Source organism: Bos grunniens, chromosome 15 (assembly GCF_055505025.1).
Source record: "Bos grunniens cultivar Pamir isolate PY7600 chromosome 15, Bosgru_T2T1.0, whole genome shotgun sequence".
NCBI lineage: Eukaryota > Metazoa > Chordata > Mammalia > Artiodactyla > Bovidae > Bos > Bos grunniens.
Window position 1 is genome coordinate 29571610 of NC_141179.1, and position 27708 is coordinate 29599317.

Below are 27708 nucleotides of genomic sequence, written 5' to 3' on the forward strand. Positions count from 1 at the left end.
TTTCATACATGATATTATACATGTTTCAATGCCATTCTCCCAAATCTTCCCACCCTCTCCCTCTCCCACAGAGTCCATAAGACTGTTCTATACATCAGTGTCTCTTTTGCTGTCTCGTACACAGGGTTATTGTTAGCATCTTTCTAAATTCCATATATATCCATTAGTATACTGTATTGGTGTTTTTCTTTCTGGCTTACTTCACTCTGTATAATAGGCTCCAGTTTCATCCACCTCATTAGAACTGATTCAAATGTATTCTTTTTAATGGCTGAGTAATACTCCATTGTGTATATGTACCACAGCTTTCTTATCCATTCATCTGCTAATGGACATCTAGGTTGCTTCCATGTCCTGGCTATTATAAATAGTGCTGCGATGAACATTGGGGTACACGTGTCTCTTTCCCTTCGGGTTTCCTCAGTGTGTATGCCCAGCAGTGGGATTGCTGGATCATAAGGCAGTTCTATTTCCAGTTTTCTAAGGAATCTCCACACTGTTCTCCATAGTGGCTGTACTAGTTTGCATTCCCACCAACAGTGTAAAAGGGTTCCCTTTTCTCCACACCCTCTCCAGCATTTATTGCTTGTAGACTTTTGGATCACAGCCATTCTGACTGGCGTGAAATGGTACCTCATAGTGGTTTTGATTTGCATTTCTCTGATAATGAGTGATGTTGAACATCTTATCATGTGTTTGTTAGCCATCTGTATGTCTTCTTTGGAGAAATGTCTATTTAGTTCTTTGGCCCATTTTTTGATTGGGTGGTTTATTTTTCTGGAGTTGAGCTGTAGGAGTTGCTTGTATATTTTTGAGATTAGTTGTTTGTCAGTTGCTTCATTTGCTATTTTCTCCCATTCTGAAGGCTGCCTTTTCACCTTGCTAATAGTTTCCTTTGATGTGCAGAAGCTTTTAAGGTTAATTAGGTCCCATTTGTTTATTTTTGCTTTTATTTCCAATATTCTGGGAGGTGGGTCATAGAGGATCCTGCTGTGATGTATGTCAGAGAGTGTTTTGCCTATGTTCTCCTCTAGGAGTTTTATAGTTTCTGGTCTTACGTTTAGATCTTTAATCCATTTTGAGTTTATTTTTGTGTATGGTGTTAGAAAGTGTTCTGGTTTCATTCTTTTACAAGTGGTTGACCAGATTTCCTAGCACCACTTGTTAAAGAGATTGTCTTTAATCCATTGTATATTCTTGCCTCCTTTGTCAAAGATAAGGTGTCCAAAAAATATGGAACGCTTCACAAATTTGCATGTCATCCTTACGCAGGGGCCATGTTAATCTTCTCTGTATCATTCCAATTTTAGTATATGTGCTGCCGAAGCGAGCACTCGACAACTTTTTGCAAGGAAAACATTTCCACAACCTGCAGGATGCAGAAAATGCTTCCCAAGAGTTCATCGAATCCTGAAGCATTTATGCCACAGGAACAAACATTTATTTCTTGTTGGCAAAAATGTGTTGATTGTAATGGTTCCTATTTTAATTAATAAAGATGTATTAGAGCCTAGTTATAATGATACAAAATTCATGGTCTGAAACCTCAATTACCTTTGCACCAATCTAATAACAGGCCTTGCTAGAGAATCAGTGCCCACTCCTGAATCAGTCCCTTTGGCTAGAGACTGCTGTATTCTTTTTGGCCAAGCCAGATTCATATGCCCATTCCTAGAGCTAATGGGCGAGCTCATCCCTTCTGAACACATGGACTGGGAGCAGAGTGGATCCTCAAAGGAAAACTGGGGGTGTCATGTTGAAAAGAAATTGATATTTTGGAGACAGAAAAATAAAAAGAGCTCACTACACTTTTTGCATTCTTCTGGGTACCTCAGGATAGAGGTAGGGTGGTGGTCAGCTAACAGTGACACAATTCTTGGTGCTTCTATGTGAATTAAGGGAAATAAGTAAGGGCAGTGCCAAAGAATGTTCAAACTACCATACAGTTGCGCTCATTTCACATGCTAGCAAGGTAATGCTCAAATCCTTCAAGCTAGGCTTCCACAGTACGTGAGCCGAGAACTTCCGGAAGTACAAGCTGGATTTAGAAAAGGCAGAGGAAACAGAGATCAAATTGCCAACTTCCTTTGGATCATAGAAGAAGCAAGGGAATTCCAGAAAAACATCTGTTTCATTGACTGTGCTAAAGCCTTTGACTGTGGATCACAACTGTGGAAAACTCTTCAAGAGATGGGAATACCAGACCACCTTGCCTGTCTCGTGCAAAACCTGTGTGCAGGTCAAGAAGCAACAGTTAGAACTGTCATGAAACAAAGGACTGGTTCAAAATTGGGAAAGGAATACGTCAAAGCTGTATATTGTCACCCTGCTTATTTTACTGCTATGCAGAGTACATCATGGGAATCGCCAGGCTGGATGAAGCACAAGTTGGAATCAAGATTGCTGGGAGAAATATCAGGAACCTCAGATATGCAGATGACACCACCCAAGGGCAGAAAGCGAAGAAGAATTGAAGAGCATCTTGATTAAGGTGAACAAAGAGGGTAAAAAAGCTGGCTTAAAACTCAGCATTCAAAAAACGAAGATCATGGCGTCTGATCCCATTACTTCATGGCAAATAGATGAGGGAAAATTGGAAACAGTGACAGATTTTATTTTCCTGGGCTCCAAAATCACTGCAGATGGTGACTGCAGCCATGAAATTAAAAGACACTTGCTCCTTGGAAGAAAAGCTATGACAAACCTAGACAGCATATTAAAAAACAGAGATATCACTTTGCTGACAAAGGTCCATATATTCAAAGCTGTGATTATTCCAGTAGCAATGTATGGATGTGACAGTTAGACTGTAAAGAAGGCTGAGCGCCAAAGAATTGATGTTTTCAAACTGTGGTCCTGGAGAAGATTGAGGGTTCCTTGGATAGCAGGGAGATAAACCAGGCAATCTTAAAGGAGATCATCCCTGAATTTTCATTGGAAGGGCTGATGCTGAAGCTGAAACTCCAATACTTTGGCCACCTGTTGGAAAAAATCAACTCATTGGAAAACACCCTGTTGCTGGGAAAGGTTAAGAACAGGAGGATAAGGGGGCAACAGAGGACGATCTGGATGGATGGCATCACAGAATCAATGGACATGAGTTTGAGCAAACACCGGGAGATAGTGATGAACAGGGAAGCCTGGTGTGCTGCAGTCCCTGGAGTCACAGAGTCAGACACAACCTAGCAACTGAACAACACTGCAGTGTTTAAAGGGAAGGAAAGACCTCGCAAGGATTGTTAACTCCAATTTTATGCTGTCTTTCTTTTTTGCATGATTAAGCTCAACTAAACTATACATAATAAAAAGTAAAATATATAGAGCAACATCTAACCTTTGAGTTCTTTGAAGTAGTCAAGACTAGCAGCATGCTGAGACGAGACTAGACTGTCATTACAGCTCAGTAACCATTAGCTTTTAGGCAGAAAGCTCAACAGAGGAGCACGAAGCAACAGGTAGAGATGCCTCAGCACTGTCCAAAAAAAAAAGTGTTATAGTCTCTCTCCAAAAAAGAGTAACTTTTCAACTTGTATTAGCTTTTGTTAGTGTGATTCCGTAAGGAGTCTTACCTCAATTAAAGGTAAACCAAATGTTCTTTTTGCCTCCTGCCTTGTATCCCTGACCCCACTCCTTCTAAGAACCTCTGTCCTTGTAGCAGTTCAGCATCCTCGTGAGCAGAATATTCATACCCTTTGTCTCTTCTCACCCTTTTCAGGGTTGTATTTCTATGCTGTGGGCTTAAAATTTCAAAAGGGGAGAAAGCCTTTCAGGGAGCTCTGCTCATCCCATTATACCCCTGAGTCCCCTTGGCGCTTGGATGAGGAAATTTTATCAGAAGAGTGCAAATGCAGGCTCAGTCAGCTCCTCTAAATACCTTTGAGGTATATATCTATTTCATATTACACAGCAGGAATTGTGTTTCTTCAGTATTGTCAAAACCATATAAACAGGGAAGGTTAAATGTAGAATTAAGCAAAGACCATTTAGTTCTTGGAGGAAGAAACATCAGTAGTCATAAGCCAGGAAGTAGAGATGGATTGTTTAATATAGATTTAAAACCCATGGTATGATTCCTATCCTGGTTTGCAATTCCACTTCTGACATATAGGCTTCCATTTAGTTTCTGTGTAGCTGAGGAGTTCCTGGCTCCAACCCTTAAGTCACAGAAGCCTGAGCAAGCACAAGCACCACTTTATGCTCATGCTGAATGAGAACTAGTCAACCAGCCTAGAGATTTATGGGAAATTTTTGTCATGTTTAAGTGCTACTTTGTTGTTACAACTAGTAGCTCAGTTTCCTCTTTGACTTTAATAATCCTCTCTATTTAACCTATTTTTTTTTAAAGGTATAGCAAATAGAACATGTCAACAGATAAATGCATTCCTGAGCATCTTTTAAGTTTCTTGGTTTTAGCCACCCCAAATCAGGCCAGCTTGTCCAGTTGGTCGGTTTGTAACCATTTTGCCAAAAATGCCTTGAATCTTGGAACAAAAGTTGGCAAGTCTTACCCAAAGCCTTTTAAAATGTACCATAGTCAAGGAATGGGAAAAGAAACAACAATGATTTTATCACAACTGTTGTGTTATCTGCCCTTCCACGTCTTAATACCTGTCCTTTCTATAGCCCCTCCCCCTAGGTCTGGATGGAGGATACTTTAAAGTGAAATGACAGACCAGGAGAATAACAACAACATCTCAAGTAACCCCTTTGCTGCTCTTTTTGGCTCCTTGGCTGATGCCAAACAGTTTGCAGCAATCCAAAAAGAGCAGCTGAAGCAGCAGTCTGGTAAGTGGAGGAGCCAGTAGCAGTGGATGAGATGACCTAGAATGGGGTCTTCCCAAATTAAATATCCTTTGGGTCCTTAATTGCAACTGGAATTTATATTTAGGGCAGAAGTTGGCATTTTGTTCATATTTGTTGTTTGTTTGGTTTGGGGGACTTCTCCTTGTCCTATCCCTGGCTTAAAAAGACCAGAGAACAGGTGGTTCTGGAATAACAGATGCCCATCATGCTCCCAAAGCTGTCAAGCTTTCTTGTTTTACAAATCACCTAGCGAAAGATTCTTAACAAAGATGCTAAATTTTTTTTAACATAAGAAACAGGTTATAGTTGTAGGTGTGGGAAACAAGTCACATGCAGCTGTAGACAGCAGGTGTGTTAAAGGAAGACTTAGAGCCTTCTAGCCTATAGAGAAATGAGGTTTGTTCTTAAGCCCAGTGCTTCAGAGTCTTATCTCAAGTAGAATGCTTTTTCATTACACTTTCATAGCTTACTGCTTTTAGAACAGACTTGTAGGAAAATCTGATCCTTACCCTTCATGTGAAGAAAATTAGGACAATATCTCACTAATCAGAAAAGTGATTTTCCTCATCTGGGACCAAAGTAAAGATCAAGTCTGGCTTCCGCCCTATAGGTAATATATGAACTAGAAGAATTAGGATGCTATTTCCCAAATATATTAGTTTTCTGAGCGTATACACAAACTTTCAGGCCAGAAATTGCTCCCTTTCTCCTCCCTCCAAAAAAGATGTGTTTTTATTTTTAGGAAAGGAGAAACATTTATACTTTGCCTTTATTGTGTTTATTTCAGAAGTGTTCAGATATATATACTACTGTGTACATATGGCCTTACTCTCTGATTAGGATTGAATAAAAAGGAAGTGAGAGCAAGACAGATGAGTAGTAGACAGAGACAGATGAAACAGAAGAAATACATGTAATGCTGACCTTTTAACGTGATGGAAAGAGGCAGCTCTGAGTCTCAGTCTCTGAAAACTTTCCCAGATTTCTAAAATATAGGCTCAGAATGGGAACCCTTGGATTAGGAGATTGAAAAGTGTGGAATTGGGAAAATAAGGAAATGAGAAATTTTAAGTATGTGGTTGAGGAAAGTTTTGGTAATCAGCGCTTGTCACTCTTGGAATTCAGAGGAGACCTTAATGGTATAGGAACAGAGCAACTGAACACTCATCCTTCTGGCCATAAACAGACGTAAGGCTGGCTAGGATTGGGAGCATTGCAGTGGGAACAAGTCAGGTGCATGCCCTTCTGTTACTATTTTGGCACCTCATTGTCTTAGTTTGTTTACACTGAGTTTGCCAGGTCACCAGGTCTAACCTGTTTTCCTCCAGCAGTTAGTACTCTAGCAAAACCTTTGACCTCCTGTATTGAGCTTCACTTTTGCTCAGTTCACCACACTGAAGCAACTCTTGCACCTGAGAATTTTGCCCAGACTTTCAGAGTAACCATTTTATCAGCAAAGGAAAATGCAGATACAGGCTTGCATGTGCCTTTTAGTGAGCAACACTACTTATACACCCCTTTAGCATCAGCACCATTCTGAGAAGCTCTCTTTTAAGTTGCTTTATAAAAAAGTAAAAGGATTCTATCAATAAGAAAAAAATAACTAATTGAAAATGGGGACAATTTATATATACTCAAATTACTTTAAAAAATCCAATCTAGCTAATCATTAGAGAAATGCCCATTAAGACAACAATTAGATAGTTTTAGTCTGTGCAGTTTGTGAAGCTTTAAACAGGCACTCTCTCATACACTGGTGCTGCTGTTAGTTGCCAGGTTGTGTCTGACTCTTTGTGACCATGGACTGTAGCCCACTAAGCTCCTCTGTCCAGGGATTTTCCAGGCAAGATTACTAGAGTGGGTTGCCATTTCGTTCTCTAGGAGAAGATCTCCAGGGGATCTTCCTGACCCAGGGATCAAACCCTAGTCTCATGCTTTGCAGGTGGATTTTTTACCACTGAGTACTGGTGAAGCCCCATATACTCGTAGCCATGTAAATTGTAGTGGTTTTGGTTTTCTTTTTTGCTGCATGAGGTCCAGCTGCACAGGATCTTTAGCTGTGGCATGTGGGATCTCCTGGAGAAGGAAATGGCAACCTACTCCACTATTCTTACCTGGGAAATCCCATGGACAGAGGAGCCTGACAGGCTACCATCCTTGGGGGTCACGAAGAGTCAGACGTGACTTAGGGACTAAACAAAAACAACAAATGTGGGATCTAGTTCACTAACCAGGGATTAAACCCTGGCCCCCTGCATTGGGAGCATCTCAGCCACTAGAGCACCAGGGAAATCCCAGAGTAGTCTTTTTTAAAGTAATTTGGTAATACATATATGTTAACTTTTAAATATTCAGGCTTTTTAATCCAGCAGTTCTGCTTCTGTGAATTTATCCTACAGAAGTACTTATACAGGTGCACAAAAATAATAAGTTATATGTGGTATAGTGTTGTTTGAAATCATGGGAATTTGGAAACAATACAAATGTCCATCAGTTGAGAAGTCGCTACATAGATCACATTGTATGCATTCAGTGTAATACAGGGCAGCTATTGAAAAGAATTAGGTTGGCTTATAAATGACCTAACAGAGATGTGTTGGTGCTGATTAAGTTTAAAAGGCAAGGGAATTTCCTGGCAGTCCAGTGGTTATATCTCTGCTTTCACTGCCAAGGACCTACGTTTGATCCCTGGTGAGGGAACTAAGATCCCACAAGCCAAGCATCACAGCCAAAAATAGATAAATAAAAATTTAAAAATAAGAAAAACGTGTTCTCTTAAAATCAGGGAAAAGCCATATATTTAATATAAGTAAAGGCTTATTGATCTATTAGATAATTCTTTGCTCACTAGGATTCTTTAGGGAAGATAGTGTTGCTACTTCTGGCATTATGGAATACAATTAATTATGAGTAGAAAAAATAAAACTTAGTTTTTGAAATATGGTAGATTTTATAACCAGGGATTTCAGAATTCTATACTTAAGATGTTTCCTGATACAACTCAATGGCAAAAACCGCCAAACAATCCAATTTAAAAATGGGCAGAGGATCTGAATGAACGTTTTTCCAAAGATGACATATAGATGGTCAACATCTGCATGAAAAAGTGCTCAACATCATTAATTGGGGCAATGTAAATCAAAACCACACATGCTTGTTAGAATGGTTATTATCAAAAAGACAAGAAATAATGTGTTGGCAAGGATGTGGAGAAAAGGGTACCCTTGTGCACTGTTGGTGGGATTTTAAGTTGGTTCAGCCACTGTGGAAAATATCGGCATGGAGGTTCCTAAAAAGATTAGATATAAAGCTACCATATGATCTAGCAATTCTACCTCTGGGTATTTATCCAAAGAAAACAGAAACACTAATTGGAGAAGATATATGCACCCCCATGTTCATTGCAGCATTATTCAGGTGGACAGTAGATGGGCCTTAAGGGCATTGTGTGAGGCAAATAAGTCAGAGAAAGACAAATACCATATGATCTCACTTATATTGGAATATTTAAAAAGAAAAAAAAAAACCAGGCAGACTAGATTTGGGCTTGCCAGAGGCAGGGGTTGGGGGTGACAAAATGGGTGAAGACTTCCAAAAGGTACAAACTTCCGGTAATAAAACAGTCATAAGGATGCAGTGAACAGCATGGTGACTGTAGTTAACAATACTGTATTACATGAGTGTTTGAATGTTGCTAAGAAAGTAGATCTTAAAAGTTCTTACCATAAGAAAAAAAATTGTAGCTATTTATGGTGACATAGGGGCTTCCCAGGTGGCGCTAGTGTAAAAAATCTACCTGCCAACGCAGGAGACACAAGAGGACGTGGGTTCAGTCCCTGGCTTGGGAAGATCTCCTGAGGGAGGGCATGGCAACCCACTCCAGTACTCTTGTCTGCAGAATCTCATGGACAGAGGAACCTGACGGGCTACACAGTCCATGGGGTCACAAAGAGTTGGACACAACTGAAGTGACTTAGCAAACACGCACGTACCGTGACAGATGTTAACCTGATTTATCGTGGTGATCATTTAACAATGTATACAAATATTGTAATGTTGTACACCTGGAATGAATATATGTCAGTGATACCTTAATTAAAAAAAAAAAACAAGATGTTGACTGACTTGAGATGTTCACTAATAAGTTAACATCCAAAATTAACCTCCCCCACTTGGTGACATTTATCATGTATACTTGGTTTTCTCTTAAAGAGAGGATTGTAACTGTTAATGACTTACATTTTCTGGCAGATGAACTCCCAGCCAGCCCAGATGACTCGGATAATAGTGTGTCAGAGAGCCTGGATGAATTTGATTACTCTGTGGCTGAGATCAGCCGCTCATTCCGTTCACAGCAGGAAATATGTGAGCAACTCAACATCAATCACATGATCCAAAGGATCTTCCTCATCACTCTGGACAACAGTGAGTTACAGATTTGCAGCCAGTGGATTCACTACTCTGCCTTTCCTGCTTGGGCTAAGGATTCAGTCTTAGAAACTTACTGTATCTGATGGTTAAACAAACCCACCAAACTCCCAGGAACACAGGGTTTATTTATATTTTCCAGGAAGCTTTTGTTAAAGCAGTATTTTGACACACATACAACTTTCATTTCTGTTTTGATTCTGACTGGACCGTGTAGCTTCTGCTGCCTTTTCTACTTTAAAAAGGGTGATGGGCATGGTAGCCAAGTCTGTTTTCTTCTCAGAGGTGATCTAAACATTTTGATGCAAGCCCCAAGAAGATTTAGATAATGTTTCCCCTCTGTGCGCTGTCTGTAGTTAAACCCCCAAACTACTCCTGATGTCTGGGATTTACTCTTTAAATGTCATGATGTTAGGTTTATAACAAAGCACGTGCTCTTTGGGGTTGGGGTGGGGGGGGTTAAATCTGTAGATACTGTTCTGTGTGTCAAGATCACTCTGATATTACCTGAGTCAAACTTCGGATTCGAGAGAAATGCTGTCAAGATCAGTTGTCTGTGTAAGGCAGAAGCATTATTCTTAACCTATCAGACTAAAACCATTTCTCAGGTGACCCAAGCCTGAAAAGTGGGAATGGCATCCCCAGCCGGTGTGTGTATTTGGAAGAAATGGCAGTAGACCTGGAAGATCAAGACTGGCTTGATATGAACAACGTAGAGCAGGTACCATTCTTCCATTCCTTACATGTGCCTTCAGTAAAAATGAGCCATGCAGCTGAATTCTGCTCTCCATTCTCCAACCATGGCTTTCTTAGCTCTGTCTCTTACACTGTCTGTGTTGTCCCTCTTTTGGATGTGCTCATCTACCCATGGTCCCATGTCCAAATCTACCCATCCTGCAAGACACAGTTAACAAGTCATCCCGTTTACAAAGTTTCACCAGGTATAAGTTGTTATTTTCTCTCTGGGCACTTACAGTAATAATCTCTTGCATCTCTTATAAGAATTGTCTCTTTCCATCCCAAGTTGTGGCTTTTCTATGTACCTCTCTTCTCTCTCCCATAGACACTTAACTTATTGAGGCCAAGGCCCCTCTCTTTCTTTATATCTTTTTCAAAATCAAAACTACATTCTACCTTACAAGTGCTTAATTAATATTAAATGGATGAAAGTTTAGTAGGGAAGACACTTGACAACTTGTAGTTTAACTTCATACGTTTAAACTGTCTATATAAAGTCTGAATGAAATCAGCAATCATGAAGAGTAGTAGATTTCACATATAAGTTTAATCTCTCATTCTCCACACTATTCAACAAATATTCTTTTAATGCTTACTCTGTGCTTGGGGCTATGCTAGACACTTAAGCTTGCTTTAGGATAATGATATAAACAATTAAATTTGTATACATAATTTCTTTTAATTGAGGGATAATTGCCTTACAATGTTGTGTTGGTTTCTGCTATACGACAGTATGAATCATCTGTAAGTATTATATACATATATCCCCTTCCTCTTGAGCCTTCTCACCAACCCTCCGCATCCCACCTCTCTGAAACTGAGCTGAACTCCCTGTGTTACACAGCAGCTTCCACTAGCGTTTTATTTCACACACGGCAGTATTATGTTAGTGCTACTCTCTCAATTCACCCCACTTTCCCCTTCCCTCCCCTGTGTCCACAAGTTCATTCTCTATGTCTGCATCTATACTCCTGCCCTTTTTTCCCTTTTACATTCTGTGATTCTCATAATTACCTGTGTCAAAATTATCTTTTATGTCTTGATGTTCTAAAACTAACTTTGCAGTGGACAGGGATGGAGGCAGATAAATCAGGAGTTTGCAATTAACAGATACACACTACTGTATACAAAATAGATAAACAACAGAGACCAACTGTATAGCACAGGGAACTACATTCAATATCTTATAATACCTATAATAGAAAAGAATCTGAAAAAGAATAGATATGTATGTGTGTGTATAACTAAATCACTTTCCTGTACACCTGAAACTAACACAACATTGTAAATCAACTATACTTCAGTAAAAAAATAAAATGTAAAAATAAATAAAAATTTAAAAATTATTTATGTAAAATAAATTAAAATGTAATGCAAAGTTACATTAACTTTGCAGTGATTTAGTATTCTCATTTATTTATTTTTCCTAATAGGCTGTCTTCACTCGCTTATTACTTCAAGATCCAGGCAACCACTTGATTAACATGACTTCTTCTACAACATTGAATCTCTCTGCTGATCGAGATGCAGGGGAGAAGCACATTTTTTGTTACCTTCATTCCTGCTTTCAAAGAGCCAAGGAAGAGGTAAAGGAATCATTGCCATTAAGTACTCTTGGGTATGATGTAACCCAGAGGATTGGATCAGTGTCTTTTATATTAATTTGTATACATCACAGTGTATCTGAAACTGGATATCAGAGGTCCTGTTAGTTTGTTTTCTGAAGTTTTAATCTCTCCTTTTCTGTGGCTTGGGGTCTTCCCATTCCCCAGTTAACAAATGCCTCTTATTATTCTTTCTACAAATGTCTTTAAAAAATCACACCTTTATAAAAAAAAAATCTGATAAATTCATTTCTACTGAGGTGTGTATAACAGAGTAGACTAAGCTTGATCACTTCCAGCAATAGAATTTCTAAGAGGTGATTCCTTAACCCAAGGAATGAACTCTCATGGCTTTTCAAGCATCCATACCAAAGCCCTATTGTTTTGAGACACAGTGTCTTTCCCCTTCTGTTTGCTGTATCTGCCTTTGTGCCAGGTCACAGAGCTAGCATCTTCCCTCTCTTTGTTGCTGTTTCCAGATTACCAAAGTTCCAGAGAACCTGCTACCCTTTGCAGTACAGTGCAGGAACCTCACTGTGTCCAATACCCGAACAGTCCTCCTCACCCCAGAGATCTATGTTGACCAAAACATCCACGAGCAGCTGGTAGATTTGATGGTGGAAGCCATCCTAGGAGGCCGTGAGTACATAAGCAAGATCTGTGAGCGTCTGCATTTGATTTCTGTAACATTCCTCTGATTGCATTAAAAAGCCTCAGAGGCACTATGGTTCCAGCATAAATGAACAAAATGGGTTTCAATACCAGTAGAATTATCAAAAGTTCAGCAAAGTAAAGAGTTGTGTGTAAAGGCATATAGAAATTCCTTTGGCCTCCTCTCTCTTGTTTGTCTTCCATCAGATTTTGAAAGTGTAGCTGAGTTTCTGGATGAGGTCATCGAAGCTTTGATACTAGATGAGGAAGTTCGAACATTTCCAGAAGTCATGATTCCAGTGTTTGACATTTTATCGAGCCGAATCAAAGATCTAGAACTCTGCCAGATTCTACTGTACGCGTATCTGGACATTCTTCTCTATTTCACTAAGCAGAAGGATATGGCCAAGGTAGGTCTGAAAGTTCACATGTGTTCAGTTGAGTTGGAAGCTTATGCTTCCCTGTCCTGAGGGCACTGTAATATTACCTATTGTATAAGAAAGGTACATTGGTTGTTACATAGTCTTTTTTTGTTTTGTTTTGTTTTGGCTATGCTATGTGGCTTGTGGGATCTTAGTTCCCCAATCAGGGATCGAACCCACGTCCCCTGCATTGGCAGATCCTTAACCACTGGACCACCAGGGAAGTCCTGGTTGCTGTATAGTCCTAACTCTTTGAAGCTCTCTCACCCCATCACTTACCTCATCATACAGACAATTGACTAGGACTTGTCTTTTCCTACAGGTTTTTGTAGACTACATTCAGCCCAAGGATCCAAGTAATGGACAGATGTACCAGAAGACCTTGCTAGGAGTAATCTTGAATATCTCCTGCTTATTAAAGACACCGGGAGTCATAGAAAATCATGGCTACTTCCTGAACCCATCTCGTTCCAGTCCCCAGGAGATCAAAGTACAAGAGGCCAACATTCATCAGGTGGAGCTGTTTCCTGGTGCATTCCAGTCCCCAATCTCTTAAGTATTGTTTCCTCAGGAAGCAAATGCAGACAAGGCTACTTGAGCCTTTTGGGAAAGCAGATTGATCTGGGTGACTCTCTACGTAATCGTGTAAAGAAATGGCCCTCTTTTTAGCGTGCGCTAAGAGCAGAGGACAGACCCTTGTTTGGTTCAGAATGAGCTGCTACTTTTCTTTGCCCTGTGTTGTAGCACAGTCACCTGCTCTCAATTCTCATTTTCCTCACCAAGGTATTTCTTAAAACTTCAGGTCCTAAAATCTTCTGAATGAACTCCAGCTTAAAAGCCAAATCGTTTTCCTTTTCCTCCTTTCCCCTGTGTCATCTCTGTTTGGGCTTCCTAGCATAAATTATATGGTATAAGTCTGGCCAACATACGGCAATCAGTGGTTGAACTGGGGGCAGTTTAAATCTGCCATCATCACACCTTTCTAAAGCAGAGGTTGGCAAATTATAGCAGTGGTCAAATCCAGCCTGCCGCCTTCTTTTGTAAGTAGTTGTATTGAACCTAGACATATTTCTGTGTATTGTTTATGGCTTGACTTTATGCCGCAGTGGTAGAGTTGAATAGGTGCTACAGAGACCATATGGCATGCAAAGCCAAAAATAGTTATCATCTGGCCTTCAGAAGAGAAAGTTTACCAGCCCCTACTCTGCCCCTACTCTAAAGCTATGTAAATGCTAGCTGTAGTTTGGCAGCTCATCAGGAAGACTTACACATGCCCAGAATTATTATTACTTTTTTTAAATCAGAATGGTGGGGGGCAGGGTAAGGCACAGGGAGAGTAAGGGAAATATCAGGATTCATTTTTGGAAATTGCCAGTGGCTAAGGTTTGAGAGTAACAAATATTAGGATTGTGCAACTGGAATGTTCTGTGGTTGTGTTTTCTGGTTAAACAGTTCATGGCTCGGTACCATGAAAAGATCTACCAGATGCTGAAGAACCTACTCCAGCTCTCTCCAGAAACCAAACACTGTATCTTGTCCTGGCTCGGAAACTGTTTGCATGCAAACGCAGGCCGCACCAAGATTTGGGCCAATCAGATGCCAGAAATCTTCTTCCAAATGTATGCCTCGGATGCCTTCTTTCTGAATCTGGGTGCTGCTCTCCTGAAGCTATGCCAGCCATTTTGCAAACCCAGATCCTCTCGGCTCCTCACCTTTAATCCTACTTACTGTGCCCTGAAGGAGTTGAATGATGAAGAACGAAAAATTAAAAATGTACACATGAGAGGTAGGGGGGAGCTGGTCTTCTCAAAACTGTGTGTGTGTAACATAAGGCCTTCACTTCCATATCCTTTTCCACAAAGGTCCCTCATTCTCAAAGAAGATAAGGCAAAAAGAAAAGCCATTATAAATTTTTAAAAGGCAGACTTTTAAAAACTGATAGTTTTAGATGTTATGCTTTACTGAGACCTTCTCTCTGAATTTGGCAGACTTGGATATTCACTCATTCATTCATTCTTAGGAAAATGAATAAAGGACAGTCCCTGTCCTTTTTGAACTCAAAGGCTCCAAAAGGAGGCAGATATGTTAACAGATCATCATAATACGGTCTAGGGCTAGGAATCCAGAGAAGGGAGTAAATGATGAATTCTGCAGAAGGTGGAGGTCTTCATAGTTGAGTCTTGCAAAATGTGTTGGGTTTATCAAGCAAAGGAATCCCTTTTATAGAGGAAATAACTGTGAAGGTACAGAGCTGTGAAACAACTAAGAACAGTGGGAAGCTCCACATGGCTAGAACATGGGGTAGCTGGGGGAAGGGGTATGGAAACTGGCAGGAAATAAGCCTGGGGAGAAAGAATGTTGAAGCCAAATTGGAGAAAACTCAAATAATACAGAGAAGTGAAAAGAAGGAAATAAACCACTCTTAGTTCTACCACTGAGAATGAATCACTCTTAATTATTATGTACTTCCTCCCAGTTTTTTAGCTCTTCTAATTATAAAAATAACACATGCTCAAAAGCAAATAATCTTATATACAAAAAAGCACAAAATAGTAACAAATGATTACCTATCTCCTGGAAAAATCTACAGTGCTGTCTATCATTCCTTTTAATATTTGGTGATTTCATGACCAAGCTAAAAAGATTTAACTGCATTGCTATAGACAGAAGCTAAAAGACATTTTTAGACCAAGAGAGTAGGAATGTTACAAGATCTGTTTTTAAGAAGATATTACTCAGTTCACTGGAAGCAGGATGGAAGTTGAACTAGAATAAGGGGACACTGGAACCAAGATAGATGTCTATGGCAAGACATTTACTCTTCCTTTTCATTTCTTTGAGGTTTGGACAAAGAGACCTGTTTGATTCCAGCTGTACAGGAGCCAAAGTTTCCCCAGAACTACAACCTTGTAACAGAGAACCTTGTCCTGACAGAGTACACCTTGTACTTGGGATTTCACAGGTAGCTCCTCTGATGTCATTAGGAAAGAACTGTTTGGTTGTGTTGATATCAGAAGGTTAAAAGTGAGTATTATAATAATCTCACTTTATTCTGAAGGCTTACATTAGGATCTAAAAGGAAAAGGCATTATACGCATTAATCTGTGTCTAGATCAACTGGCTTTATCCATGTACCTTGAATTTATTTTACATTTTTGACCTGTTAAACTTTTTTATTAAAGATACAGTATATTATATAAATATAGTGTAAAGATACACTATATATTTCTTTTGATCTGCACATTTTTAAATCACTATCTTCCTTTTGTCATCCCCACAAGTGGAATTTTCCTTTAATATTTCACATTCTGCTCTTCAATTTTCATTACTTACTATGCCTGATGAAAAAAGAGAAAGCTTTATTCTGTGGTATAGAGAGACAAAATTGACAAAAAGAAGTGTTTTAAGAGATTTCAGAATGATCATAAAAATCTGTGTATCAAAGAGGATTCTGGATGTGTGAAAATTTGAAAGCTAAGGTGTGTAACTTCGGAAAATGGTCTGGTTCTGGCTAACCGCATGTCGTTCTATGATTTTTTTTTCCCTGCTCTGATTTAGCTGAATTTGACGAACATTTTATAAGTAAGGGGGAAAATAGCTACTCACTCATAGTTATAGCCTATAGGAAGGCATATTGAGGACAGCAATTTTTAATGCCTTTTTGGGAAACTTAAAATGACATAGCATTTTTCAAAGCTCATCAGATTTTTCAAAAAATGAAATTATATCTTTACTAGAGATTACTTTCTGTCTCTGTCATTGATATTTTAAATGAGGCAGTAGATAACAACTTACCATGTATTTATTAACCTATTAAAACGGAAAGTGAAAGTCATCTAGTTTCTCATTATTGGCTAGCTAACACTAGACATCGTCCACGGGGCCAGAGAGAATGAGTTTGGACTGTACATGCAGACACAACTCTCCATGACATTGAACTCTGGGTCTTCCTTTCATTAGCGAACATTTGGATGACCCTTTTTGAAGAATCATTTAATTTTTATTGACCATCCGAGAACTGGAAGCTGCTGTCAGGTTGCATTCCAGGTGGCTTCTGGTTTACATGTGGTCATTGCTAATCTGGGACGTGCCTGGTGGCTCAATCTGTAAAGAATCTGCCTGCAGTGCAGGAGACCTGGGTTTGATCCCTGGGTCAGGAAGATCCCCTGGAGAAGGAAATGGTAACCCACTCCAGTATTCTTGCCTGGGAAATCCCAAGGACAGAGAAGCCTTGCAGACCTCATTCCATGGGGTTGCAGAAGTCGGACACAACTTAGTGACTAAACCACTACTACCATCACCACCACTGCTGATCTGGACTCCATTCTCACCAGCTTTAGTTCTCTACTAACCATGAAAAGACTGTCCATATACCCACATCCAACTACAATCATTGCCCTTGGGTGGTGTCAAACTGTCTTGTACCTTGCCTAATCATTATATATCGTACATAATAAAAGCCCAGTCTACACCCTGCTCAGCCAAGCCACTATTCTTTGGATAGTGCATTTCAGCCAAAGGCAACTAACTATATGTTGAATAACATTTTTCCAGTGCTCTGTTCCCAGCCCGATCCTGTCAGTAACTTTTGTGATATCTGTGTCATCACAACTGCAGCCCTACATCCTAAAAGGGAAGAATAAATACGTGAGGATTTGTTTTTCAGAAACAGTCTGTACTCAGCCATCTGTGTGTGAGCCTTCTGACCCAGTCTCTTCTGCTTTCTTGAGGGCAGGTTGCATGATCAGATGGTAAAAATCAACCAGAATCTGCATCGGCTGCAGGTAGCCTGGCGGGACGCTCAGCAAAGTTCCAGCCCTGCTGCTGACAACCTCCGGGAGCAGTTTGAACGACTGATGACCGTCTATCTTTCTACCAAGACGGCCATGACTGAGCCGCAGATGCTACAAAACTGCCTAAACTTGCAGGTGTCCATGGCTGTTCTCCTGGTTCAGCTGGCCATAGGCAACGAGGGCTCACAGCTGATGGAGCTGACTTTTCCTTTGCCAGATGGCTACAGTTCTTTGGCTTACGTGCCAGGTGAGCTGGCTGTCCCTTGGGAACTTCCTATTTATAGCCATCTGAGTTTAACTGGGTCACTTTGAAAGTATAATACACAAAATATCCTACCTTAGGTATCATTCAGCTGTTTTTGGAGAAACAACTCAAACTCGTAGATAATATCTGTGGTCAGAGCCTGGGAGAACTGACAGCTGGTTCCTCAGTTATGTTGCCACTGCTCTGCAGATCAGAAAATAGTCTTCAGAGGGTGAAGTGCAGTCAGGGTTTTCTGAGCTGTTAGTTTCTATCATTAATATAGTTTGTCATTCAACTTATAAATTTATCTGTCTAACCCTCCCCACTGTGCTAGTCTTTAGGGGAAAAAAGTCATCTCTTGGTTAACCCAGAACGGAGAGTGTGTATGTCTGTTATATTGGTTGAGAGGTCAGCAGATATTGTCCATCAAATTTAGGTTACATTTTTTTTCTTTAATTTTTATTTTATCTTGGAATATAGTTGATTTACAATATTGTGTTGGTTCCAGGTGTACAGCAAAGTGATTCAGTTATATATATACATACATACATTCTTTTTCAGATTTTTTTTCCTTATAATTGGAAAATTTGAGAAATTTCCTGTGCTATAGTAGGTCCTTGTTGACCTACTGTATAGCACAGGACCTACACAGTATGTCCTACATACATATAGTAGTATGTATGTGTTAATCCCAAACTCCTCATTTATCCGCTTGCACTTCTTTTCCCCTTGGTACAGGTTACATGCTTTTAATCCCTGTACTAGTCATTTATTGCTGAGTAACAGATTACCCCAAACATAGCAACTTCAAACAACAAACATTATTACACACAGTTCCCTCAGGTCAGCAATCCAGGATCAGCTTAGCTACATGGTCCAAGTTGCAGCCAGGCTATCCACCAGGGCCATAGGAACCTGAAGACTTGACCAGGGCTGGAGGATCTGCTTACAAGCCGTCATGTGGTTGCTGGCAGATCGCAGTTGCTTGCTGGCTTCTTTTCCAGGCCACACAGGACTCTCTTTAGTAACTATTCATGGTATGGCAGCTGTCGTCTCTCAGATCAGGGGAAAAAATGGAAGCTGTAGGCTTTTATAACCTAATTATGGAAATGACATGCCATCATCTCTGGAGTAGTGGAGGAGGAGATATACAAGGGCATAAATACAAGAAGGCTAGGATCAGTGGAGCACCCCAGAGACTGATGACCATAGTCATCTAATGTTTTCATCTCTATTCAAGATTCTTCATCTGAAGGGTTATTTTAACTCACAGTTAACCTTGAGTGTGGAAATATATATCCATCAGTGTACTTTCTTAAACTGCACTGGTATGTTAACGTTTTATATCTCTACTGTTCTTCAATTTACTTGGATAAAACTAAAAATTGCCTTATATTCAAAGGAGATTCTTCATTTTTTTTAACTTATCATCCTTCCTAGTACCTGTAAAACATTTGGGGTTCTTGTAAACCTTCACTAAGTAGAGTAAAAGAGAAGAATATAAATATTGCTTAATACAGAGAGTCAGATGTTTGGCTAATTCCAGTGAAAATTTTCTTTCTCAGAATTTTTTGCAGATAACTTGGGTGATTTCCTCATTTTTCTCCGTCGCTTTGCCGATGACATCTTGGAGACATCGGCAGATTCCTTGGAACATGTCCTTCATTTTATCACCATTTTCACTGGAAGCATAGAAAGGTGAAGTGCTGAAAGCGTGGCTCTGTCACAGTGCAGAGCTGTGAAACATTCAGAAGACTTCTAAGCCAAGAAATAAACAAGCCTGACTCATAAGGGGTTGCCTTCAGAAGTTGTGTTAACATTAATGAATCACCTGACTATCCTTATGAGTAGCCCAAAATCCCATACTTGAGAGGCATAATAAACAAAGGACTTTGCCCACAGAGAATTTGAACCTGCATATAAGGTACCAGATGGGAATTCCCCTGCTAGTCCCTGGTTAAAATACTTAACCTTCATGCCAGAGAACTTGCCAGGCGCTGATGATCTTCTAATATCTGATAACAAAGTTTGCTCTACAGTCCTGAATTGGATGAGCAGTAAACTTGGGTAAATGCTCTCTGATCTCAAGACTTACATTCACAGCTTCTAGTCCTCTTTCCCGGAGAAGGCGATGGCACACCACTCCAGTACTCTTGCCTGGAAAATCCCATGGACGGAGGAGCCTGGTAGGCTGCAGTCCATGGAGTCAACAAGAGTCGGACATGACTGGGTGACTTCACTTTCACTTTTCACTTTCATGCATTGGAGAAGGAAATGGCAACCCACTCCAGTGTTCTTGCCTGGAGAATCCCAGGGACGGGGGAGCCTGGTGGGCTGCCGTCTATGGGGTCGCACAGAGTCGGACACGACTGAAGCGACTTAGCAGCAGCAGCAGCAGCAGTCCTCTTTCCCAAAGGAAGATGCTCACTGACCTCCTGTAGAGTTGCTTCTCTGATTTCCTGGTGGTGGTAGACCAAAGGAAACAATGTGTACGTAAGTGAGAATTTTCTGCACAGAGCCACAGTCCCCTGAGCCATGTAGGGGAGATGTAGATAGAACCCACTCCTCCACTGAACTGAACGGGCCTAGTGAGAAATTCTAAACCAACAAGTGTTAGGCACACCTGGTATGCATTGTAAATAATGTAGAATAATTAATTATATCCTGGTCCTTACCCCCAGAAAGCCTGGAAAGGCAAGTTTATCCCAGGTGAAGCTGTCAGAGAATAGTAAACAGTAAGTAATACATTATTAAAGAGAAATAAACAGAAAGGCAAAGCATTAAATAAAAACTTACATACTCACCCTCATGATTGGTAAGCTGTGATCTTAAGAACTGAATGGTATACTCTGCGTATCCCCAAGAAAGTGACAGACTCAAAACTGCTCAGTACTGTTTTCTCCTGTAACTCTCTCTACAGATATTATATGATGATATGATGTTTTGATTCCTCATGTGGAGAAAAACAAGTTATAAATTTGGGAGTAAAGTTTTCTGCTTGCTCAGTTTGCTTTCTGTCCTATTCATAGGATGAAGAATCCCCACCTAAGGGCCAAACTGGCTGAGGTGTTGGAAGCAGTGATGCCCCACATGGATCAGACCCCAAATCCTTTAGTATCCAGTGTCTTCCACCGGAAACGTGTGTTCTGCAACTTTCCCTATGCATCCCACCTTGCAGAAGCTCTCATCAAGGTCTTTGTGGACATTGAGTTTACAGGTAAAGCAATCTAGAACCAAGAAGCTAATGCATTGCTTAATCAGTTTTTAAATGGAAAATACCATAAGCCATCATTTACTGAATATCTACCATGTGTTACCTGATGCTAAGTGCTTTTTTCACAGTGTTTCCTTGTCACCACCTTGTCAAAATTTCCTTGTCAAAAATACAGGAAAGTTTTACTGTATTATCCCTGTTTCCCTGTGAAGACATGGATACTTAAAAAAGATTATTTGTTTATGTCATACAACTAAGTGGTAGAATCAGATCTATCTCACTTTAAAAAAGAAAGACATATACTCTTAATAACTTTACTGTATTTTTTGATGGACTTCCCTGGTGGCTCAGACAGTAAAGTGTCCGCCTACAATGTGGGAGACCAGGTTCGATCCCTGGGTTGGGAAGATTCCCCTGGAGAAGGAAATGGCAACCCACTCCAGTACTCTTGCCTAGAAAATCCCATGGATGGAGAATCCTGGTAGTCTACAGTCCATGGGGTCGCAAAGAGTCGGACACGACTGATGGCTGTCCAGTTAAAACCTGAGTCTGTATATTTTTCTTGCCTCAAAATGACAGAATGGTGAAGAGTAAGACAGTGTACTGATTGACGTATTCTTTTACCTTGTCCAGACAGTCTTAACTCACCTAGTTTGTTAGATTAAGAATAACAGCAGGAAACATTGCCTAATTTCTCTCATGGCCTTTTGAGCTCTAACCTTGAGATGCTGTGTTTGAGTTAAGCATTACCCCATCTCAAGCAGTAAACAAGATAGCAAAGCAGTTATTTAAGACCCCTTTAAAGGGAGTGTCCTACCATCTGGTGATAAATACAGTTAACATTAAAGAGAGATTTAGCATTTTACTGACTGCTTTTCTGTATTAGAATTTGGACTTCGTTACTTGCTCACCTCTGAGACTTCGTTTCCTCATTTATAAAATGGGGTTGAAGTGATGATTGAGATAGTATATGTAAATTTTAATTTTATATATATACATATATATATATATATATAAGAAGTTTCACAGTGAACATTGCAATTATTTTATGGCCACTACAACTCTTTGGTTGTAATACTAGAGGATGAATTATAAAATAATTATTTATTTGGCTGCTCAGGGTCTTAGTTGTGGCTTGCAGGATCTTCAGTCTTTGTTGTGGCGTGTGGAATCTTTAGTTGCAGCACGCAAACTCTTAACTGAGGCATGTGGGATCTAGTTCCCTGACCAAGGAATGAACCTGGGCTCCCTGCCTTGGGAATGCAGAGTCTTAGCAGTGGGCCACCAGGGAAATCCCAAGGGTGAATTATAATAACTTTTATTTTCTGAGAAAATAGAAGTTGAAAAAGATTTAAGAGACTTGCATTAAGTGGACCCAGAAGGAAAACCGAAGTCTTCTGACTCCAAATCCCACACTCCTCCTTTATTATTATGACCCAGCCTGTAGAGCTCTAGTGGTACCTTTGGCATGTCAAAAGCTGTACAAGCCTCAGATTTTCAGCTCCTGGCCTGATTTTTCAGAGTAATCAGGACCCAGTTGGCCCCAGAGCTGGGATGTTATCCATGAAGAATGTGGGGATTACTTAGTGGCCCATGCTGCACGTGGCTGTCACTGCCACAATGGCTAGCTCAGAGGCCTCATTCCGAGTCAGATAAGCACTCTATGTTTGGATGTGAAAGCATTTGTTTCCCTTGGCTTTTATTTTGCAGCTCAGTCCTCATCCTTTTCTGAGGTCTGTATCCTTTATATCTGTCTCCCTCTTGTTCTGTCAATAAGGAAATAAGTAAACACTTGGCTACAACTCTAGATCTTTATAAACTCCCAGGACTGGCTTTACCAGTATCCTTAACACATTCAGAATTTTCTAAAAATGGCTACACATAGACATAGTGCTTCCCCAGTGGCTCAGAGATAAAGAATCCACCTGCCAGTGCAGGAGACACAGGTTCAGTCCCTGGGTCAGGAAGATCCCTTGGAGAGAGGAAATGTCAACCCACTCCATCTTTCTTGCCTGGGAAATCCTATGGACAGAAGAGCCTGGTGGGCTACAGTATGTGGGGTCGCAAAGAGTTAGACAGGATTGATATCCATCTGTCCGCACATAGACATAAGCTCGTATTCTTTCTCTAATGGCACTGGCTTTGCTGATGTTTTGCTGTACCTTACTCCAGGAGACCCCCATCAGTTTGAGCAGAAGTTTAATTACCGCCGCCCCATGTATCCCATCCTCAAGTACATGTGGGGAACAGATACCTATCGAGAGAGCATTAAGGTGAGAGTGTTTTTGTTGAAACCAAAACTGAGTTATCTTCGCTGCAGATAAGCCCCAGTGGGCTGTGATTCAAGACTAAACTGGTTTTCTCTTGGGCTGGGTCTTACAGGATTTGGCTGACTATGCCTCTAAGAATTTAGAAGCCATGAATCCCCCACTCTTCCTCCGCTTTCTTAACCTGCTAATGAATGATGCCATCTTCCTTCTGGATGAAGCCATACAGGTAAAACAGATTTAACTGCTCTTATACCATCATACATACTTTTTACCTCTTAGTCATAACAGAGCAATCCTCATGCCCCAAGCACCTGTCTTGGACACCAAAATTTTGAAAGTAGTAATTACTGCCAACCTTGCCGTTTTAATTTGATAGATATTCTTCCATTAGAGACCAAGATCAAGGGTCATCGAAGCCTTACGAGCTAGGATGAGATTTTGGCAGAGTGGAAAAGAAAGTGTGAAAAAAGGCCAGACTGGCCCAACTAATCAGTCCAGCACTACAGAAAGAAATCAGAGAATCTTCATTCAGTTAGTGACTTTCAGCTTTCTTCCATTGCAAGACATTGGTAACAGTGACCAACTAAAGCAATGATCCTTACCCCTCTTTCCTAAAAGACTCTGACTTTTATGCCACTATTTGAAAGAAGTCTCTGGTTTGGGTAATTTTTTTCACATAGAGACTCCAAATCATCAGTATTTTTCGTTTGTACACTGCTTCCCAAATCTTTAGCTCTATCTGAAACATGAGTTTTACTACATACACCAGAGGCCACTCAGCTCCTTCAGCTTAACCATCTCTTGTGGAGCTGCTACTTGCTCCTATAAAAATTCCCTTTATCTGCAACAGGTGTAAGACAGGGCAGTGACCCAGAGGGAGACAGAGCAGGTAAGTCATGAGGGTAGCCTGTCGGATAGCCCACACTGGCCTCGTGTTGATTAGCGGTCTCCCAGTAACTTGTATTTAAATTGTGAAAAAATGCTTCTGCTTTGATCATAATCCCATACTTGAAGATTTTTAGATCTGTTGCCTTAGAAAACAAGTCCTGTAATAAATAGACCTTTCTCGGCAAAAGCTATATAACAGAACAGATGACACAGATGGCATCTCCATGGGACTATAAGCATAACATGCTTGCTGCAACAGCAAGAGTGATGAGAAGTAGAGGGTTTTAAATATTTATGGTTCTCCTTCCAGACATCTTGCATATTTGATAGAGCTTTGTTTTTTCATAAGCAGTTTTGGGGGGTGGTTTTGTTTTCCTTCTTTCAGGACGGGGTCAACCTTTTTTCCCTGTAGCCTGTTTGCTTTTATCAATGTTTCATATACTGTTTATCCTCCTTTCTGTTTCATAGACTATAATATTTCCAGGGGAATAACCCATTACTCTCCCCAGACTGAAACAATGTTTCCACAGTTTCTTTTTTAAAAAAAATTTTAAAGGCTGTGCCATGCGGCATGTAGGATCTTAGTTTCCAAACCAGGAACCCATGGAAGCACAGAACCTTAAACAATGGACCACCAGGGAAATCTCTCCACAGTTTCTTTTTAAACTTAATAGTCTCCTGTCTCTTCTGTAGTCCTTGGTTTTCCCAGCTTAGTGGACTAGATTTTAAATAGGACCTCTTAAATATCATCTTCCTTTCAATACGCTTTGTCCTCTGATCCATTCCACCTCTGCTTTCTGTAGTATTTGAGCAAGATAAAGATTCAGCAAATTGAGAAGGACCGAGGTGAATGGGACAATCTGACTCCAGAAGCCCGCCGAGAGAAGGAGGCAGGCCTACAGATGTTTGGACAGTTAGCACGTTTCCATAACATCATGTCCAATGAAACAATCGGTACCCTTGCGTTTCTGACATCAGGTAAAGACGCAACACACTGCTTTCCCCAAAAACGCAGTGGTTAAGATCTGCTTCAGTTGGGGGATCAGCCCCACTGAGGCTCTGGTGACCGTATCTTCCTCCACAGTCTGAGAGGAAGTGAATCACTAGAGAAGCTTCAGAAAGAATGTTGCCCATTGTTGACATGGAAATGAGGAAATGGTCACCCTCACACAGCTGCCAGAAAGCATGTTAGTGTCATTTTTCTTGAGGACAACATAGCCATATAAATATATCTGGGGATGTTTGTGTTAACTTGAAAAAATATCCTTGAACTCTTGTTAAATGTGGTAGATCAGAGACATTTATCTCCACTCCCTCTGTAGCTCCACTGTCCTGTTCAGTAGCCACTCACAACATGAGTCTGTCAAGCATTTAAACTGCAGCTAGTCAGAAATGAGATGTGCTGTAAGTAGAAAATACACACTGCAAAACTTTGTATCTAAAAGTAAAAACTTCCATTAATAATTTATATTGGTTATATATGAAATGGGGGCATCCCTAGTGGCTCTGATGGTAAAGAATCTCCCTGCAATGCAGGAGACCTGCGTTGGGAATATCCCCTGGAGAATCCCACTCCGGTATTCTTGTCTGGAAAATTGTGGACAGAGGAGCCTGGCGGGCTACAATCCATGAGGTCAGAGTTAGACACAACTGAGTGACTAAGCGCACACACACACACATGAAATGACAACTAGGGATCACCAGGCATTTGAGAAAATCCTCTTAATACAAATAATAGCTGAAAACGCCTTCAGATATCTTTATAAGTCTCAGAGGGATGAAAGAAGATACAGCATACCTAAGACAAGAACAAAGAGGCAGTACCAGAGATTATCCAAGGAACAAGTTGAAAAAATACAACTTCAGAAATTTTGAAAAGTCAGTAGGACAGTTAGAAAATAAATTCAAGGAACTCTTCAACAAAAGCAGAACAGAAAAAAAAAAAAAAGGTGGAAATTAGAAGAGAAGAAAATATCAATCTAGAAAGTCTCAAAAGAGAAAAATGAAAGGGAGCGAAGAAATAATACCCTCCAAATTCCCCAAAACTAAGAGGTTCTAAATCAAAAGGAGCCCCCAAGTGCCCAACACAGGGAATCTTCAAGACCCCCACACTAAGGTATATCATTGAGGTATTTTAGAAAATCAGGGTAAAGAGGAGATTTTAAAAGGTCCCCAAGATGGAAATAAAAGCAAAAATAAACAAATGGGACCTAATTAACCTTAAAAGCTTCTGCACATCAAAGGAAACTATTAGCAAGGTGAAAAGACAGCCTTCAGAATGGGAGAAAATAATAGCAAATGAAACAACCAACAAACAACTAATCTCAAAAATATACAAGCAACTCCTACAGCTCAACTCCAGAAAAATAAACGACCCAATCAAAAAATGGGTCAAAGAACTAAATAGACATTTCTCCAAAGAAGACATACAGATGGCTAACTAACAAACACATGAAAAGATGCTCAACATCACTCATTATCAGAGAAATGCAAATCAAAACCACTATGAGGTACCATTTCACACCAGTCAGAATGGCTGTGATCCAAAAGTCTACAAATAATAAATGCTGGAGAGCGTGTGGAGAAAAGGGAACCCTCTTACACTGTTGGTGGGAATGCAAACTAGTACAGCCACTATGGAGAACAGTGTGGAGATTCCTTAAAAAACTGGAAATAGAACTGCCTTATGATCCAGCAATCCCACTGCTGGGCATACACACTGAGGAAACCAGAAGGGAAAGAGACACGTGTACCCCAATGTTCATCGAAGCACTGTTTATAATAGCCAGGACATGGAAGCAACCTAGATGTCCATCAGCAGATGAATGGATAAGAAAGCTGTGGTACATATACACAATGGAGTATTACTCAGCCATTAAAAAGAATACATTTGAATCAGTTCTAATGAGGTGGATGAAACTGGAGCCTATTATACAGAGTGAAGTAAGCCAGAAGGAAAAACACCAATACAGTATACTAACGCATATATATGGAATTTAGAAAGATGGTAACAATAACCTGGTGTACGAGACAGCAAAAGAGACACTGATGTATAGAACAGTCTTATGGACTCTGTGGGAGAGGAAGAGGGTGGGAAGATTTGGGAGAATGGCATAGAAACATGTAAAATATCATGTAAGAAACGAGTTGCCAGTCCAAGTTCAATGCATGATACTGGATGCTTGGGGCTAGTGCACTGGGACGACCCAGAGGGATGGTATGGGGAGGGAGGAGGGAGGAGGGTTCAGGATGGGGAACACATGTATACCTGTGGCGGATTCATTTTGATATTTGGCAAAACTAATACAATTATGTAAAGTTTAAAAATAAAACAAAATTAGAAAAAAATAAAAGGTCCCCAAGAAAAATTAGGTAATGTGCAATGGTTTAAGCATCAAAATGTCTTCGAATATCACAACAGTGACATTTGAAGCTGTAACATAGTTCTGATGGAAAATTATCTTTTCAGCCTAGAATTCTATAGCCAGCCAAACCGTCAATCCTGTTTGAGGGTAAATGTAAGGAAATTTTCAGAGGTGATGATATCAAATTTACTTCCAGTGTACCCTTTCTTGAGAAGCTACAGAGAGATAAACATACTCCATCAAAATGAAGGAGGAAAGTGGAATCCCATAAGAGAGATGCAAAGGAAG

At 40.2% G+C, this 27708-nt stretch overlaps 1 protein-coding gene and 1 non-coding gene across 8 annotated transcripts in view; one reads left to right on the forward strand and one right to left on the reverse strand.

The window, feature by feature from the left end:
- UBE4A (ubiquitination factor E4A) overlaps positions 1 to 27708 on the forward strand; it is a 42692-nt gene that overhangs the window by 5419 nt on the left and 9565 nt on the right. For 3 of the 7 annotated variants that reach the window (XM_086339502.1, XM_086339503.1, XM_086339500.1), the window contains 15 exons: positions 4624 to 4785; positions 9055 to 9228; positions 9840 to 9952; positions 11403 to 11555; positions 12053 to 12212; positions 12432 to 12634; positions 12969 to 13160; positions 14099 to 14432; positions 15488 to 15608; positions 17382 to 17686; positions 19249 to 19381; positions 20713 to 20900; positions 23070 to 23170; positions 23280 to 23393; positions 24859 to 25033. In XM_086339502.1, the coding sequence (XP_086195628.1) occupies positions 4665 to 4785; positions 9055 to 9228; positions 9840 to 9952; positions 11403 to 11555; positions 12053 to 12212; positions 12432 to 12634; positions 12969 to 13160; positions 14099 to 14432; positions 15488 to 15608; positions 17382 to 17686; positions 19249 to 19381; positions 20713 to 20900; positions 23070 to 23170; positions 23280 to 23393; positions 24859 to 25033 (2587 nt within the window). In that variant the 5' untranslated portion in view covers positions 4624 to 4664. Of the gene's footprint in view, positions 1 to 3715; positions 3882 to 4623; positions 4786 to 9054; positions 9229 to 9839; positions 9953 to 11402; positions 11556 to 12052; positions 12213 to 12431; positions 12635 to 12968; positions 13161 to 14098; positions 14433 to 15487; positions 15609 to 17381; positions 17687 to 19248; positions 19608 to 20712; positions 20901 to 23069; positions 23171 to 23279; positions 23394 to 24858; positions 25034 to 27708 lie in introns of all 7 variants that reach the window. The other 4 variants (XM_086339504.1, XM_086339501.1, XR_015141904.1 and 1 more) reach the window with 2 other exon arrangements.
- Positions 1228 to 1334, reverse strand: LOC147357539 (U6 spliceosomal RNA). The gene has a single exon (XR_015142526.1). It is a non-coding gene; the product is annotated as a U6 spliceosomal RNA (small nuclear RNA).